Source organism: Crinia signifera, chromosome 8 (assembly GCF_055691185.1).
Source record: "Crinia signifera chromosome 8, ASM5569118v1, whole genome shotgun sequence".
NCBI classification, from domain to species: domain Eukaryota; kingdom Metazoa; phylum Chordata; class Amphibia; order Anura; family Myobatrachidae; genus Crinia; species Crinia signifera.
This window is the reverse complement of record NC_139224.1, coordinates 140,376,679-140,395,154: the sequence shown is the minus strand read 5'-3', so window position 1 is coordinate 140,395,154 and position 18,476 is coordinate 140,376,679. Positions and strand designations below refer to the sequence as shown.

Genomic DNA, 18,476 nt, shown 5'->3' with positions numbered 1-18,476 from the left:
ATGATTAATTTGGACTTGTACATATGCAAGAATTTAATGAAATCTTTGTACAATAACATTAACAATGTGACACTTCAATTCAAAGTCAGTAAAACCCACTGTAGGGTAAGGGCTTCCGGTAAGCCTTTCATAAGAAATAAATAACCCCTCTTAAAAATCAAGGAGACCTCATCCAAGACCGGGAGCTGAGCTTACAGATCTTTGCCAGTGACATGCTGCAGTTATGAACTTTACTTTTAAACACAGGCGTGTTAATACCTCATCATAGAATCCAGTGTGGAATAACTGTTCTGATCAAAACCCATTAGGATGCTGCCCATATTGGCATGTGAGTGAATTCACCAAAATCGGTGCATGTTCAGGCTCACGACAATAAGGTGAAAATGGTGGTTTGGTTCCAAACCTTCCTGCATTAGCTTTATATCGTTTACCATAATACCCTGGTGCGATGGGAGAACATTGCTTCTCCCTCTATACCATGGGTCTTCAAACTGCGGCCCTCCAGATGTTGTGAAACTACAAATCCCAGCATGCCTTGCCACAGTTTTAACACTCCCTTATAGCAAAACTGTGGGAAGGCATGCTGGGATTTGTAGTTTCACAACATCTGGAGGGCCGCAGTTTGAAGACCCATGCTCTATACAATGCAATCTTCCGCTTCTGCACGCCTCCACTCCACATTTCATACAGTATTATGGCATTACTCAGGCCATATGTAACCCTGTTCTCGCATGGACAGGTAACTCTACTAGACCACAGGTAGTCAAACTCAGTCCTCAGGACCACAAGCAGTGCATGTTTTGCAGGTCTCTTCACAGAATCAAGTGAAATAATTAGCTCCGCCTATGAAACTTTTAAAATGTGTCAGTCAGTAATGAGTGCACCTGTCGGGTGACCTGGAAAACGTGAACTGTGCCTGGTCCTGAGGCCCGAGCTTGAGAACCACTGGTCTAGACCATCAGCATCTCCAGAAATAATGACCAATGATCTGATCTGGCTGCAGGTTAGGTTGTTCTATACCCATTGATGTATACACACACACACACACACACACACACACACACACACACACACACACACACACACACATATATGCGCTATATAAGAAACTGTTAATAAATAAATATAATGATATCTCTCTCTATAAAGATGAAGACTAAATATAATAAGGTCCTCAGACCCTAGATATCTATACCCTAAACAATGCCTACTTGCCTGTGCATAGGGGAACTTCAGGCTGCGCGATAGCCTCCTGTCCTCACCCTACCCCAGTAACATTAGAACGATCCTCACCAGTATGTCACTCTGCACAATATCTATGGCTAACTACTCCTCACCTCTATAAGGTGAAGTACCGCCAGTGACCCCTAGAGGCCACTCAGGTGTGTGCTTGGATATGACCATAAAATGCTCCATATCCAAGCAGACGCAACAATCATGGTCAAAGCAGAATCATACACAACTAACTCTGATCCCTGCTTACTGCTGACAGGGTATTACTGGGTGGTAATGTGTGTGTGGGGTGGGGGAACCGGCATGTAGGAAAACCTTCACAATGCATATGCAGAATTCCACCTGTTTCTGATTGCACCACAGATGGGGCCGGTGCATTTGTCCAATGACTGGCATCAAACCAGCATAAAGAAATAGTCAGTACAATTCATGGAGATGCAGGCCGGCATGGGGAGAACAGATGCATTTAGCTGCATGCACGTAATGCTGGTGCAATTAGAACAGGCTTGAGTTGAACTGTGCATCTGTGCCAAAGAGGCCAGTTTTGAGAGTAGATAATGGGTAGAACGGGTAAGGACAACAAATGGACTGAATATTATAGGTCCGTCACCTAACACGCACATCAGACAAATACACGGGTAAGTGCGCCTTTAAGAGTTCTGCAGGATTCACCTTTTGCTGTCTGTAAGAAAGGCTGCCGCCAGCGTCTAACATTCCAGCATTACCTGTAAAATGATAGGTTCACACAAAGCTTGAAGAACAGCCAGCCTGTAAGCGTGTGGCATAATTCCTTTAAAACCACATCTATGTCAATGATTTGATGGCAAGATGGACTTAATTTTGTGCTCTGCTTCCAGCAGAATGACAGCTAGGGACCACCACTGACGAGACGACAATGTAAACTCAGTGCAAAAGGCACAGCTCTGCCAAAACCGCTGAAATGGTTAATCTGTCCACACCGTAACCCGCTGAGTGCGCGCAGGAACAATCGCTACTCAACATTCCAAATACATATTGATTCCTCCCCATCACAGCTTTGTGAGAGCTACAATAAAATGGCAAGATTAAAGCCAGCAGCAGAGTCTTTCAACAGGGAATGATGTCTAACCTCTCATGCTGACTAAGCCATTAGTGGAAACGGGAATAAATGTGAGAGTTTAAGGTGCACTTCTAGCATATGAGAGTACGACAAAGTGAAACAAGAGACAGACCTAAAAAGAGACAGCAAATAATGAAATGAACATTTTAGAACGTAAACCGCTTTTTAAAAAAAAGTGTTTTGCTCCCAATCTGCTCTAATGTGTGCAATCCAGGGCAAATAGATCCAGCCCATTGATATGAGGCAGGTCTCTGCATCCTGGCATCCCAGCTTGGACACGATGTGCCGGCACGTGCTGGCTGGACACTCGATCGTTCTCTATCCCTTTCGGCATAGTTCCTTTGCTGGCTAGAATGAGTTGCTTAATTATGAATTGATTGCTACAGCAGCGTGTTCCGTGCCTGAGTTTGGTTTCTCTTGCCCCTGCTTTTTCCCTACCCACATCAATCTGAGCGAGCTGAATGACAGTTGTAAGCATTAATGGGGAAAAAGCAACGGAACAGCTGGTCTAGCTTTAAAGAGACATCGCCGCTTCTAGACCATATGGGCCTAGTCGCCAGAAGATTAAAGCAAAGGAAGAAAGATGCCATCTGGGTTGCAAGTGAAATAGGAGAACGAAATACCGAACAGGTACAAATTAGAACAGATATATAAACATCGTGAAAGTAAAATAATTACTCTACACTACGAATACATCACACGAATTAAGTATGTACACAGATCGGATTGTATAAAGAAAACCCATCTAACAGTTTGCTCTCATTTTTGAAACGAATGAACAATAAATGGGGAAAAAACACACTTGTATAATGGTAAATACAGTACTGAGCTAGCTCGCCATCTGAGAAGCAACAAATACAGATTTTATGACAGGTGTTGAATATTTGGTCTGAAATGAGAACGAATTTGAACCCCCCTCCCACAGCCTAACCTTAGCCTTTCCCCATCTACAGTTTAACTCCTACCCAAACCCTTCACCCCACAGACTAACCTTCCCCCTAGTACCTAACTGCAGTACTTCCCCCATCAGGATTCTGGCGGTATTCTGAATGTCACGATCTGGAATACCAAACCCCGAAATGTACATTTAAAACCTGTCAACATTATGACAATGTTGACATTTCGGTACCTCGTAATGTTACGTGTTAGCGTTCTGATCGGAAGCCTTTGTAACAAACCGCGATGACATTGTCAAATGTAAAGTTCATAATCACAACCTTTATACGTGTCTCACGGGATGGCATACAGAGGTATAAAAAAATAGACCGGAACCTGAATTTTCTCTGCTATACACTATATATACACACACACCATAAATTATTTAAACTGCGTTATGCCATAACTCAGTGAAGCCTAGGGAGTATATGTTGCCCATAGCAACCATCAAAGTCCAGCTTTCATCTTCCCACAGGTGTTCGGTAAATAAGTAGAATATGTCTGGTTGCTATGGGCAACATCTCCACTTCTATAAACACACACTTTAGTAAATACACACTTTAGTAAATACACGTAGGAAAAAATTTAAGAGAGCTGTATCTAGTCACCCATAACCCTTGCAATAGGCCACAGCTACTGTGCGGTGTGAAAACTTACCCATCTCGAGAACATGGTCATGAGGCTCTTGGAGAAGATAAGGGGCGGTTACGTGGAACAGGAGACCATCTCCGTTATGCTGAGAAATTAGCTCATAAACCAGGAAAGTCAGGTAAGACTATTTAAATAGCTCTTCACATTCGATTGTAAGCTCTGATGAACTAGAATTTCCATATATTTTGTTTTCACATCCTTACTTTTTGCCTACGGTTTTAGGGGGCTTGGGTCATAAAGATGACTTGGGTCTACGTCGACATGGGCACTGTATAAGTGTACCACGTCCTCTCTCATAGCTTGCTTCGCTCATCATGCTTTGGGCACGGTACTTTGCTACGTTTGGCGCACTGTTATATTTTTACTCTATGCCCACTTGGATAGTCAAGTATGAAAAAACACCATTTTGGTTAAACAAATAAAAAAACATGAAAAACTCACGTCAACTTAATGCTTGAGTCGACCGAATGCCTGTCTAGATATTTAGGTTGACAGAATGCTTGTAGACCTTATGACCACATCCTTGTTTTAGGTATGCCCTGCTCTCCCAAAGGTCTGACCTTGCAAGGCACTGCACATGATCGGCAAAATGATTAATGTTTAAAGCTAAATATATGTTAACATTAGGAATATACAGTATTAGGCATATAGGATTAAGGTCAGATAATTTTTACTAGGTTAGAATTTAAAAGTCCAGAACAGTTGATCCAATATAATCAATAGCAGAAAAAAGACAAGACTAATAGAAAGGCAGAAAACAGAAGCTCATCGGTAAGCCTAACATGCCTGGAAGCAAAGGAATGCCCATAGAGAGGACAGACAACCTCTGTGGTGTCAGACATTCCCTGAGGCACAGTAGACAAGCTAAAATGACAGCCTAACATGCGCCAAAACCAGTAAACCTAATACAAAATAAAATAAAAAACTATCCTGCTTTATTACAGCACAGAAAACCAACTCGGGACCATCTGTTACACTTCACTCAACATTTGAAATGCACCCAAATAAGATGCGGTGTAGTCTGACGATATTCATATTTACAATTTGACAACGCAGCCTCCTTACCAGAGATGTGGGTGTATTTATCTTTCCCTACATTTCAGTGTATGATAGCACAGGAATTCGCAAATAATTGGAACCGTGACACAACTCTTGTAATTTTACGTGCACCGCCAACACTGCTGAGTGACTGGATGTTAGAGCGGACTAAGGACCTTTGCAACCAAAGTAGACCAATGTTGCACTTATCCTGAAGTAAAAAAAAAAAATTCTATTTCCCTGCAGATTGTAACCTTGTGAGCAGCGCCCTCGCACGCTACCACTGTCTGTCTGTTTTTGTTTGTAGACATTATAAGGTATTTACACTACTATGCAGCTGGTATACTGGACAGTACAAAACCCAAAGTGGCCTTATAGATGTGCGATTTTCTAATAATTCAACCTAGCTTAAAGTAAATTGTCTACAGCTGCTGAGGAAAAGGAGGATTATAAAAGGAAGATGGCCGCCTCCTGCTGCGGCCTGAGGATAATCACTTGTAAATCACAGGAGTTAATTTATTACCAAGTCAGCTGGGATAATGTTTATTTTAATGGTTCCACTACAGCAGCGACCGCTCAGAACAATGGGAAGAATAAGGACCACCAAACCAACAACCAAAGCTAAAAGGGAAACCTACAACATTCACTAGTGTGTGTTTGTACCAACAAACCCTTCCAAGACACAGTATATAATATCAGACCTTTTAATACGGTTACGTCTAACTCTCGCCGTCAACGTCTAACTCTCGCCGTCAACGTCTAACTCTCGCCGTCAACGTCTAACTCTCGTCGTCAACGTCTAACTCTCGTCGTCAAACTATTGACTGTCTATTAGACATGGTCAGTCAGCCATCTGGTCCACCTATGTTTAGAGGTATAAGCAATAGGAAAATCTATGCAAAATAACCGTGGACAGTGCAGAAATGTAAATTATAAGCATTATAGTTACTGTGCAACAGCGGCATCCTTTTATGCAGAATAAAACATTGGGTGTGAAAAACTGTTTTTTCACACTTTTCTCTGATTTTCGATCAGTCAATAAAAAATTATAAGCTTTCACGAAAAACACACAGTTTCAGTGAAACCTGTGTGTTCTGTCACCCCAGTACTATTTCGCTGCCTAAAGATAGTGAAACGATAAGTCCGATAAGTCGCAGCACGGGTGGCTCCAAGCAAGCCTAATAATCACCATCAGCAATCATGTGTAATAGGATAACCCAGCAAATGGTAGACTGCCAATAGGAGTTCTTCATGGTTCCATTTGTACATTTTATCATGTGTATTAAAAATTGGTGGAACGCTTCACTCACCATGTCCACACAGATAGTAAAGTAGGAAGTCAGACACGGTAAAAAAACCAAAACCCTGAAAAAAACAAAACCACGTCGACTGTTCCAGGTGTCGACCATTGCCATGTCGACACATGCATGTTGACCTAGACACAGTCTTACTCTCGACCGCATATATACGCATGTGAAGCTTCTATATAAAATTCACCAATTTAGTCCTACTTACGCCACACAATTTACTAACCGGATGCAAAAGTTTATTTTGGTTACTTAGGTAGTCTTACGTGATATTCAATGTAGAGGGGAAAAAAAAAAAAAGGTTATCGTATCCTGCAGTTGAACAATGTATGATATTACATGGCTGTGTGCACTCATAAATTGGAATTAATGCTAGCCTAAGTAGTAATTTGTTCAAAGGGCATACAAATGACACTGATGTTTAAGATACATAGTTTTACACAAAAAAAAAAAAAAAAGACCAGCGAGTATAAAACTGGCAGTAGGAGTGAGAAGTCATTTAATATTCCTGGAGTTCACCGCTATACAAGCAAAAAAGAACCTTGGTTAAATTACAGATCTCAAAGTAAGGTTCTAAAGGCCGTGTGCTACAAGTCCGTGCTAGTAACGGTGGCACAGAGGGCGGCCTGGACAGGACATGGAAATGATGGCGTTGAACAGTGCGTGTCCTGTCCTATATAACCTTCTTTTTGACAGGCCGTAGTGATGGCTTGAGGTTATAGATGACATTCAGTCGGCTCTAGATAATGGGTTTGACACGAAGTGCAGGGGGGAGGGGGGCACGCGCCCTTTCCCTCTTTTAATTGTATTGTCAAATGCTTTTGACACAGCAGGCGATAAAAATGCCAATGAAAGAGAGCGACGCACTCACTGGGGAAGTGCGGGGGAAAAAATAATAACCGCTGAAAAATACAGAGCTGCCTTGCTAGGGATCGCCAGGGAGCCGGATACATTTCCGACTGCCGAGAAGATGCTAATCTTATTTTTTTTTTTTTTTTAGGTCTTTAGTGCAGCTTAATATACCCTTACCACGCTATAGTTTTTTTTTTCCATCCTTTTAAAAAAATGCTACCCTCCAACAGTACATAGAATGCAATCCTCATCCCTCGTCTTACGTAGGTGCTGCAGACACACACTGTGAGAGTATCTAGCTCACAAATCCTTCCGATGCCTATTTATCTTGCCTACTTCAGCAGACATGTTGCCAAATCCTTTAAACACATTTTTGGGGGATTTAAAAACGGCAAGCTCCTGCCCTTGTTGCAGTGATTACAGCAGACCTGACAGTCAGTGGATTTAGTAAGGTTCAGTATCGGTAAACTTTAGTATTGGATTTAGTAAGTGACGGATTAGAAGATTTAACCTTACAGTACTCTATTGGCGGCTGCACTAGGTGAAACAATGAATTACAAGAACTGCCAGAGACAACTTCTATAAAGGAGCGGTTTCCCGGAATAAATACATGGCATAAGGTGATAAACCCATAATTCATGACCAGATACAGTCCTAAGTTCTTACAGTAACTTCTAAACCCAAATACAGAAAGCAGTTTAAAGTTTCTTTGAAAAAAACTTAAAAAAGTGAAAATAAAAGTCCTTTTACTGAAGGCTTAACATGTAATCCTTGGCTTTTCGATATGAACGGTCTGCTGCAGCTGACCAGGCAGGAGCGGAGCGGTGATATCCGCTGATGGATGGAAAGCAAGCTCCATCCGAGCTACTTGAGAAGCTGTCGAAAAAGATAGTCACAGCGGACAGCCCCAATCTCTGCATGCAAAGACCCAAAACGACAGGCAGCCCCGTAACTGCAAGAGTCTCTGAATGGGGTGGGGGGACCAATCAAAAGGTTTGACAAGCTTGTTCAGTACTGGGGAGACATCCTCAGCCAGTCACTTCTGCAGATTGCAGCGTTTATGTACTTGCGACATAATCACAGACCACAGAGACGAGTGCCTTTATCCATCAACTGACACAAACTTACGCATTAAGCTGTATAAACTACACCCAGAGCCTTCAGAGGAAAGCATTAACCTTTCAGAAGTGACACCGCTAGAAGACGAGGGAAACGGATGCTTCTAGTGGTCTAAGCTAGTCACCTGTAGCCATCAAAAAGAATCTGAAGACAGCAAGTCTGGCATCAGCTAAAGTGGTCACCCGAATACAGCCACATTGGCATCAGCAAGTCAATGCAGACCCAGTTAGTCATCCCTTACACACAATAGCAGTATGAATAAATAGCTTCATCTGGGTATTCAACATGCAGAAAGACTCCAGCTGCTGTGGAACTACACATCCCAGCATGCTCTGCAACATTTTAATTGGGGCAGGCTAAAACTGTGGCAGAGTCTACTGGGTAGTTACACAGCTGGAGGACTACACATTAGACTTTTAGGAGTACCCCCTCCTCTCTATTTGATATACCTTTCCCTGTGTTGACCATTTTCATGTTGACCTTTTGTTTGTGTCGAAATAAAGCCGGTCAACTTTTTTAAATTGTCTACCTATTCACTGTCAACCTAAATACTGTCGGCAAATCAACATGCCGACACATGGATAGTGGATATTACAAATGGCCCTTACAGTATGTGAAACTAAGTCTTGCACGACGCACAGCCCCAATCTGTGAGACTCACTAGTATATATTGTAGGTGCAGTTTGCGTAGATAAAACGCTGAATGAACACTATATACTATATGCAACTGGGGGAAAACAGATAATATACAAAATGTACATGTGACTTGATAAAAACCCTAATTAAATGCAACTAAGATAAATGCAGTTTGATTGGTTGGACAATGGGACCAATTCTGGTTGACTCGTTAAGCATGGAAACTCGCTGCTCACCAAGCGCTGAAACACCGCGCCACCAAACACCCCCCACCGCCGAATTCCCACCGTACCATGCTGTGATGTCAGCAGCCCGCCCCGTCAGGCATCAGCCCACCTGCATTACCAAGGAAACATCCAGCATTTTTATAGGAACGCCCGTAAAATGCTGGGCGTTCCCCTGCTCCAGTGCCATTTGCGCCCCCGTCCCTCCCTCCCCACAACAAACAACCCAGCGAGTGCGTAACTTGCCAAAGCGGTTCGGTGAAGAAATGCGCAAACCCAGATCATCAGGGCTGGGGCCGAATTCTGATCTTATGAATTGGACCCGATGTGACAGTGTAACCGGTGTGGCTCTCCCCCCAACAACTCTTGATGCGCCGTATCACCTGTATACATTGCAGACTATGGAACCAGCTCTTTAGAGAAGCACATTTACAGACATTTCCCATTGTTAAATGTTGCGTGAAGCCACTAAATTTCTATTTGTGTTTTACTCCACCATCCCATTTTGCAATCAATACTGCACTATGGACACAAGATGCCAATGTTCAATTGGTTTTGTAGACCTGCTGCAATGACAAACCATGGCAGGTTTATCCTTGTACCGCAGAAGAGAAAAAAAAAAAAAAATCGGCAATGTTGGGCTTCTGTATCGCCCAGCAATATGTACAATGCATACTCACATAACTGGGGACTGAACTGCCCGCTGAGTGACAGGAGAAATAAACATAAGGCTAAAGGTTAAATGTGAGAGGACAAGAAAAGGTGCCACTTACCTGCACAGCCAAACGCCAGGTGATAGCGGGAGGTGGGGCTGAATTTAACACAGCATACATTGGCTTTGGCTTCAATACTAGCAACAGAATTATCCAAGTTGGTGGACCACAGTTTAACTAAACGGGAGAAGAAAAAGAAAGATAAACACGTTATTTAAATGTGCGATTTGCTAAGTGCATTTTAGTTGGAGCGAAATACACAGCACAGAGGAAAGTACAAAAATGACGCAGGAACACCAGCACCTTAGATTTCATTACTGCATCTGTGTACAACACCCATGACATCGTATAAGGATCAGCAATATACAAAGAGCGTAAGGACAAGATCATAGAGAGGAACCGATCTAAACCACAGTATCATAGATCACCGGTTTCCAACTAGAGAGCCGCCAGTGGTTGTGTGACGTGCACTGCCTGGCATCAGAGTCTAGGGCTCAGGCAGCACTTGCGCTCTTGAGGTGTGACTCATAGGCTATGCACACCAAGTCAGCTTGAGCGGCAGCACTTGGGCCAGCCAAGTAGTGGTGCTCCTCACAGCTGTAGAGACTGCCACCAGCCGCAGCTGGTAGGGGGCCAATGTTTATAGGATTGCTGTGGGGGACAGTGTGAAGAATTATATCGTTCATGCAGCAGGTCCAACACGGCACATCACACACATGCGAATTGGCCACTTTCCACCAGAATTCTTATCCTGATCCACAGCCAAATCGCAGTAGTGTACGGCCAGCTGAAGATGCTTCCTCAGACAAAAAAAAGAAGCCCTACCATAAAAGATTGTCACACAAGCAGCAGATTGGACACACTGCGGTATTAGCTATGCAACAGTTTAATATGGAGTCTATAGTTAATGGAGTTTAAAGCCGTCTCAACCAGTACAGTGAACAAGGAGTTTCTTGCAGATAGAGACATTTTAAAAATGCAGCAAACTTGGACTTGCAAGGAACTATAGGGACTGAAGTCAATGAGTTAGCAGCTCAATAGAAATTCACTTGTTAATGACAGAACGTCAGTCTGATGACCTGTGTTTTATTTGACAACCCTGTATAACATTCTGCCAAGGCAGCAATTCTGTTCCAGCAGCTGTGCCAGTGGACTAACTCATTGGTCCTTACACATTCTTGCTTTCTCATCAGTAGGGTTATTTATATTACTCCGATCACCACCAGCCTTTGACAAAAAGTCACGAGTAAACATGTACCGTGCGGAATTACAACTAATCCATTTATACATCGGTGTGACACTCACACTTCTTACAGACCACAGATGTAAAGCTATGCACAGCCACTAGCACTGAATGTCAGGAGAGCATTTAGCATTCAGGCTGCATTCGCACACCTTTACCTTCCAGATGTAATAGATGCCAAGAACTGAGCTCCATTACAGAATGCTAGCAGACAGCATAGGAATATCAGCCTTGCGCAATGAACCTTCACATCTCCCCACTAAACAATGAGAAAGTCTGATCTGACAATATACCCTAGCCTGTAGCTGTGTGTTCCTAATGAGTGAGAAGCTGATGGAGTCGTTTAATGATGACACACGTCTCAGGCAGTTCAGACCAAAGCGATAAACTTAACCCCTTACACCTACAAAAGAAGCCAAACAAAAAATGTGCATTTTACCAACATATGCTACTTGCTGTATAATCCTTTTTATAATGTTAATAGGGGAGGGGGTGGGGGTTAGTAATGCTTTAAAAATGATAATGTGGAGAGCTAACAAATGCAGCTTGTAAAATGAAAGAAGCGGATTGGTTGGTACTGTATCTCTCTACACACTTTGATACATCTCCATAGTATGTATTTTTTCGGGAAGCGGTCATCTATTAGAATGAACTTAGGTCTACAGTCATTAGGTCGACCCCACTAGGTCGACTGGCAGGAAGGTCGACCTGACTTAAGGTCGACATGGGCCAAGGTCGACATGACTTAAGGTCGAATTTGCATAAAGGTCGACATGAGGAAGGTCGACTGGTCATAAGGTCGACATGGGTTTTTCACTGTTTTTTGAGCCGACATGTGCCGACAGGCGGTATTTCATGCCCTACCATCCACTAGGGCGTGGAGGAGGTTATTAAAGCTGTGGCGAGCGAAACGAGCCACCGTGCCCGAAGCATTGCGAGCGAAGCGAGCGATGCGAGGGTCCGATTCTCATTGCCAACTGTGTCCATGTCGACTGTGTCGACATTCGGGTAAAAAAACCAGTGGAAAACCCATGTCGACATTATGACCAGTCGACCTTCCTCATGTCAACCTTTATGCAAATTCGACCTTAAGTCATGTCGACCTTGGCCCATGTCGACCTTAAGTCAGGTCGACCTTCCTGCCAGTCGACCAAGTGGGGTCGACCTAATGACTGTAGACCTGACAGATGTACCGATTCCATTTTTTCTATAATCCAACACTTAGTCCATGCTCAGTACTTACAGTTTAGACCTCTAAAAAGTAATTCAGGATGTTTAGTACTGTAAGATATTAGACACAGCTAAAGTCCATAAACACCAGGAGCAAATGAAATAGCCTGCTGGTTGCAGACAGAGAGAGCATTTAGCAACTTCCTGTCGCCGCTAGGTTTAAAAGCAGCAACTTCCTGTCGCTGCTAGGTTTAAAAGCAGCAACTTCCTGTTACCACTAGGTATAAAAGCAACAACTTCATGTAGCCGTTAGGTTTAAACGCGGCAACAGTACATCAAGGAGCTAATTGCAGGACTGCATATGACACGATGGGGGTAAATGTAGGAAGCTGGGATAAGTGGTATCTATCCCCATTAAGAACATTATGTGCAAGGTGATAATGCTCCAGCCAATCAGCTCCTAACTGTTAATTTACATATTGGAGCAGATTGGCTGGTGCATTATCACCTTGCACATAACGTTCTTTATGGGGGTCGACGCCACTTCTCCAAGCTTCATACATTTACCCCAATGCATGCAGTTCTTTTGCATTCGATGTTTCACGAGATCCCAGACAACACTGGCATACGCTTGGCGACGCAATATATCTATAGTGCAGCACACACAATCTTCAGGCTCATGAGACCGCGCATCGCTTCTGACCCGACGTCACACATGCGATTGACACCTTTCCTCCGATTTCTCACCGGAATAGGTGAAATCACCGTGGAATCGTCCTAGTGTATGGGCACCTTTACATATACACTAATGAATATAGTCGCTATGATATGTTTTTTTTCATCTATAACCTTTTTTAAAAACATAATGGCTCGGTATGGAGTGGCCGACATTTATGCTGTGGACATCGTAACATCGACGTAACGCTACGGCAGTAGTATTAACAGCATCTGAATCGCACGGCATTGTAACTGACAGCTTAATTGTCTACCATTTAACGACCTTCCACAAAACAAACAAATTCCAAACATTGCCCACTGTTTGTGCCCTGAGTTTATAATCTTAAAATAAAGCCTGTAATATTTCAAATACAAGTCATTAGCGCTTACTTGTAAGGCAATAAAAAAAAAAAACATGGTTGAGACTACATAGCGCTTTGCATTTGATTAAATCTCCCACAATCAAATGGACGCCCCATTTTATAATATTTATGCACTGTGGGAAGTAGGAGACATTGTGATTATGAAGTACGTATAATTATTCCGCTGAGGAAGCAGGCAGTTCTGTTTGTGCATTTTCCTGCTCCACAAGTCTACGTTGAGTCTGTATAATAAATGTGGTAGTATTTCATTTGCACCCTGAGGCTTCCAGATCTGTCCTTGGTGCTGTTGGCGCGGTAAAGAGAGGAGGTAGAAACAAAAAATTTTATACCATTATTTGGAAGGCATATACCAGATTGCTGGTATGGAGATACAAATATATACAGTTTCTCGAACGTGTGCATTTATCCCTTGTAAAAATAAAAAATAAAAAACACACACAAACGAGAAGCTGATAATTAATCAGCAAATTAATCTCAGCAGGACTGCATCCGAGACTTCAGAGAGGAAATTAGCCCGAGTAGCTGGGCATCCCATTTCATTGCTGCTTGTAAATGTGATTCAGTAGATGGCATTAATTTGCCTTTCCCACCTAGATGTCATGACATCTCTCACGGAGGGAACTGTAACACTCCGCTGAACCTCCGCAAGCCATCCACAGATCTGCAATGCAGCGCTAATGAATCGGTGGCACAACAGGATCAGTGTGTGTAACAGCAGGAGCGAGGTTATCATTGTATGGGAATGTACTGTATGTGTAAGTGAATAAATAGGACAGGCAAATTCTCCTCTCCACACATATGCCTTGGTCAAAAGGGCTGGAAATGACACTTCCAAGCTTCATCCATATTTATGATCTCATCCAACGTTCTTGCTTAGTCCCAACGCACAGATCAATTTATATATAAACAGCGGCATCGTCTAATTGGCGCTAACTTTTGAACCATGCAAACTACCGTATGTGCTGTAATACATTCTGCTTCATCTGTAAGATTACTTCTCGTCCATGTTATTATTTCACCACACAGCTGTCCACCAGTTACTACAGCTACCATTTTTGCCTATGGATGACTCTTGTTGCCGCAAACCTGAAAGTACTGAACGTATCTGGGTCGGAAGAACTGTGCTGCACTTGAGTGGTTTATGGGCGTTATTGCATGTAACATGCACATTAATGGATAGTGTCACTGTGCCAGATGGTCATTTTTGCGTGCATTTGAGGGGATTTAACGTAAAAAAGGTAATTTTGACACTTGGAAGTCATTGGAAATAACAGTATAAAATATATATACAAAAAAAAATAAAAAATTAAATACCTCTACACTCCCTACAAATCATACACTCCCTACAAATCATAATAAAGTGCCTTCTCCGGTCACATGGTCAGCACCAGCTGCGCTACGGTGCAGGATATAGTCTCTGGAGAATCACAGCAAGAAAATAATTCTCAAGAGAGTTTGTTACAGAGAAAAACAAATGTTTAAAAATGGTCTTGACAGAACAAACATAAATCACTAACTGTACCGAAGTTCCTACACCTCTGAGCAGACAAAAAGAGTACAGCAGGATGAAGGTATAGGTTTCAAAGGTAAAGCTATATTCCATATATAGAATGTTAAAGATTGTTTTACTATCACAGCATGTAGCTAGGAGAAGAACAAAAAAAAAAAGAGGTGGTGACCAAGGGAGAGTAGAAGAGGGTGGTTAGAGGAATAGTGTAGTGGGTAGGTGAGTAGTAGAGGGAGGAGACACAGACCTTTGTATTTGAGGGTTAGAGTCCGATTTGTAGAAGGAACATGCCAGTGAAGAAAGTTGCGTAAGTGGGAAGCCGAGAGAGCGTAGAAAAGATTATGCAACATGTGGCAGCACTCATGCTGGCTTTTAGTGGGTAGAGGCCAAATGGAAGGACTTACAAAAATCAAGTAAGGAGATGAGTGCACGAATTACACATTTAAGACCCGTATACACTAGGCAATTTTAAACTCAAAGTAGGTTACTTTTAGGCGGTTTAAGCTACTTTGACCTCAAAATCGCCTAGTGTGTATGGCTGGGTGGTGAGCACAGATGCTGGTCCCGTATTACCGCCGGCCGCCGACGCCATCCATCAGCCTGTTTTACCAGCAGAGTGAACCACTTTTGCTCAGTCTCCTACTATGGGAAGAACAGTCGCTGTGAGCGATGCTGGCATTTTTAACCCCTTCCCGACATTTGACGTACATTTACGTCATGGTCGGGATGTACTTCCCGACACATGACGTAAATGTACGTCATGACTTCAAAGTGCCACCGCGTCTAGAGACGCGGTGACAGAGGGACGATGTCTGCTGTCCCTGACAGCAGACATCTTCCCTCATTGCCCAGGGGGGGCAGCGATGCCCCCCGCCATGGGCGATCGCTGCGATTGGCTGTTCAAACGTGAACAGCCAAAAGCAGCGTTTACTGTCTGATGTGTAAAATTTAGACTCTGCTGCCCCCTAGTGTCCCAAAAAATTAAAGGAGGTTGAAATAATGATTTAAAAATAAAGTTTAGATATGGTCTATGTTAGTTATTAACTATTTTGAGTGGTATGATTATTTGTCTCACAAGCAGAAAATTTTACATTTTGCAAATAGCAAAATGTACAATTTATTTACGACATTTTGGTATTTTTCAAAAAAAAAAAAAAAATGTATCGACCAATATATGTGGACCTCTCAAAGCAACATTGGCACTCAAAGGGTTAATCAAAACCAGTTTACTTTGCAATTTTCTCATCTATTTTGACAAATTCCCTTGGCAGTCAAAGGGTTAAATACCATTGCCTATGTAGCATTATACTGGACAGTTCCATGAAACAATTCAGACGCCTTGAACTCTTCTACAAGAGATGAAGCCACACATCCTATGCAATCGGAATGATCAAATTTGACGGCAGTAAACTACTTGGCCCATGTAGTCTGACCATTGTTTAACCATATTGCTATCTTAAACACCATTTGAGCCTTATTACCCTGTAAAGATATCCTTAGGTCTATGCTTGTTTAAATTGCTCTACTGTCTCAGAAAGGGTAGAGAACAAGTGGAATAAGCCTCCTGTCAGTTGGCTTTCACATCAATATACATCTGTGTCCAGAGACTACGTTACCACATATGCAAGTTTTATCATCTTGGATCATACCATTCATCCTTTGTGCCAGTTTTAGATTCAACTCCTCAAACAGCCACATGTGATTGGCTGAAAGTCATTGCTGTAACCAAGCATTACTTTTTCCTTCCAGAGGTAAGGGAAACATGAATACTCTAGCAGGTTTAAAATCAACTGTTTTCAGGATACACCGCATTAAACACTTCCAAAATGCTGTTAGCATGAGGCGTAGGTGTAATGGTATCCAAAAACTTTTATTTTTTTTCAAAGCACAGAGCACTCCCAGGGAAACAATCATTCATTGCAAAGCAGTCACAGAGTTAGCGGTAGTGGGGGAACTTTATAGTGTGTCAAGAAGAAACAAAATAAAATAGGTTTGAAAAGTGTTGTGCCTATGCAGAAATGCCTTGTATGGCGACGAACAAAAGCATGATACCTACAGAGAGACTAGGCCGTTTTTGGCCCAGCGGACAACCAATGAAACCTGGTCACGGTGGATGCACATTTACGGTAAGAAGTGTAAAATTTTATATTGTGACTTTTACTGCCTCTACCGATCAAATGAGACGAGTAACTCATTATGTACTTATTGTTTTATAGTGTCACTTAAAAATCAAATCTAGTGTTTTGGCATGTGGATGATGAATGGACTTTAATCCCTTTGGGGTATATAGCGGTAAAGATACCGTCCTCATTCTTCAACACTCACGCGGCTGTTTTAACGATCAGCTTTTCCCACCCACGTTATAAATTCTATTTCAATAGAAAAAATCTGCTTTTCTGTGTTACATATAGAAATATATAAAATAAAAACTGACAAAGCTTACTGATGGCAGAGATGCATCTACACAATCGCATGTACAAGGCGCTAAAGACTGTTTGACAGGAAAATCCAAGCTAGAGAGATGTCTGCCTAATAAAGACAATTACACAGAAGCTGTAGGTGGGATAAGCGGCACTGCCAGACAGAAGTACAAAGGAAAGCTGGCACCACAGAAAGGATGCGCCAGTCCAAATGTGTTATGCTGAAAGACTAAACAGAGAACGCGCAGGTTTAAAAAAAAAAAATCATGATAAACTCATGTCTACCTTTTCAGGTGTCTACCTTTTTTCATGTCGAAATTTTGACACCGTCGACCTATTGCATGTCGACCTTTTGGGGTAGACCTACTGACAGTATCTATACACTGTAGAGCTATCAACGGGAACCAAATTATTACATAATGGGTGTGGATCAGTGGGCAGACCATAATTAGATCAGTCAATAGTCAGTATATGGTTTAATAATTGAACAAGACCATTTGAACCCATCCACCCATCGACCTTAAGCATGGTCTACCTTTTGTACCAGTCAACCTATTATCTGATCCCAAGCGAGTGAATGGGTTAAACTCTGAGCACAATCAGAGTATGTGTAGATTCTTCCAGTTGTCTACCACAATGCAAACACATACTAATATATATCAACATCCGGTCAAAATCGGGAGGGGGTGTGTAGGGTAGGACGATTAGAGTGTACACTCCGCTGGCATAGGCAGAGATGGGTGTGAATAATCATTTGCTGTACAATGCTGCATACCATGACTGGCATTCTAGAAACAATAATGACAACTTACTTACAAACGTAAAGATCTTTTCTTACAAGAGAAATGTATATATTTCGCTAGCAACTTCGTCCACGACTGACATTTGATTTCTCTGTATCTACTAGGAGGTAAGCAAGCTGTTGTACATAAACAATGCTAGACAAGAACATGCTGGGACTAGTATTGCCACAATTGCAAACCCACGGGAAGCAAGAGACTGTTTAAACTGAAATTGCTAACCTGCCAGTGTCCTGTGTGATGCCTGAAGACACTTCACAAAACATGTCAAGCAGACCCACAGAAGTGCTCGGTCAGGACATAAAGAGCTGATGTTGATCTAAGAGGAAAGGCTGCCATGGAGATGTAATTGCAACCAATACAGTTGTGTCTCACCAATCAAAACCGATTAGCCAGAGAAAGCTGGACGTCTTGTGCTCGCAGGAGAG

The 18,476-nt window shown here is 42.4% G+C and overlaps 1 protein-coding gene across 4 annotated transcripts in view; it reads right to left on the bottom strand.

The window, feature by feature from the left end:
• COP1 (COP1 E3 ubiquitin ligase) overlaps positions 1–18,476 on the bottom strand; it is a 162,275-nt gene that overhangs the window by 47,715 nt on the left and 96,084 nt on the right. For all 4 annotated transcript variants that reach the window (XM_083157267.1, XM_083157268.1, XM_083157269.1 and 1 more), the window contains one exon: positions 9,869–9,985. In XM_083157267.1, the coding sequence (XP_083013393.1) occupies positions 9,869–9,985 (117 nt within the window). The remainder of the gene's footprint in view (positions 1–9,868; positions 9,986–18,476) is intronic.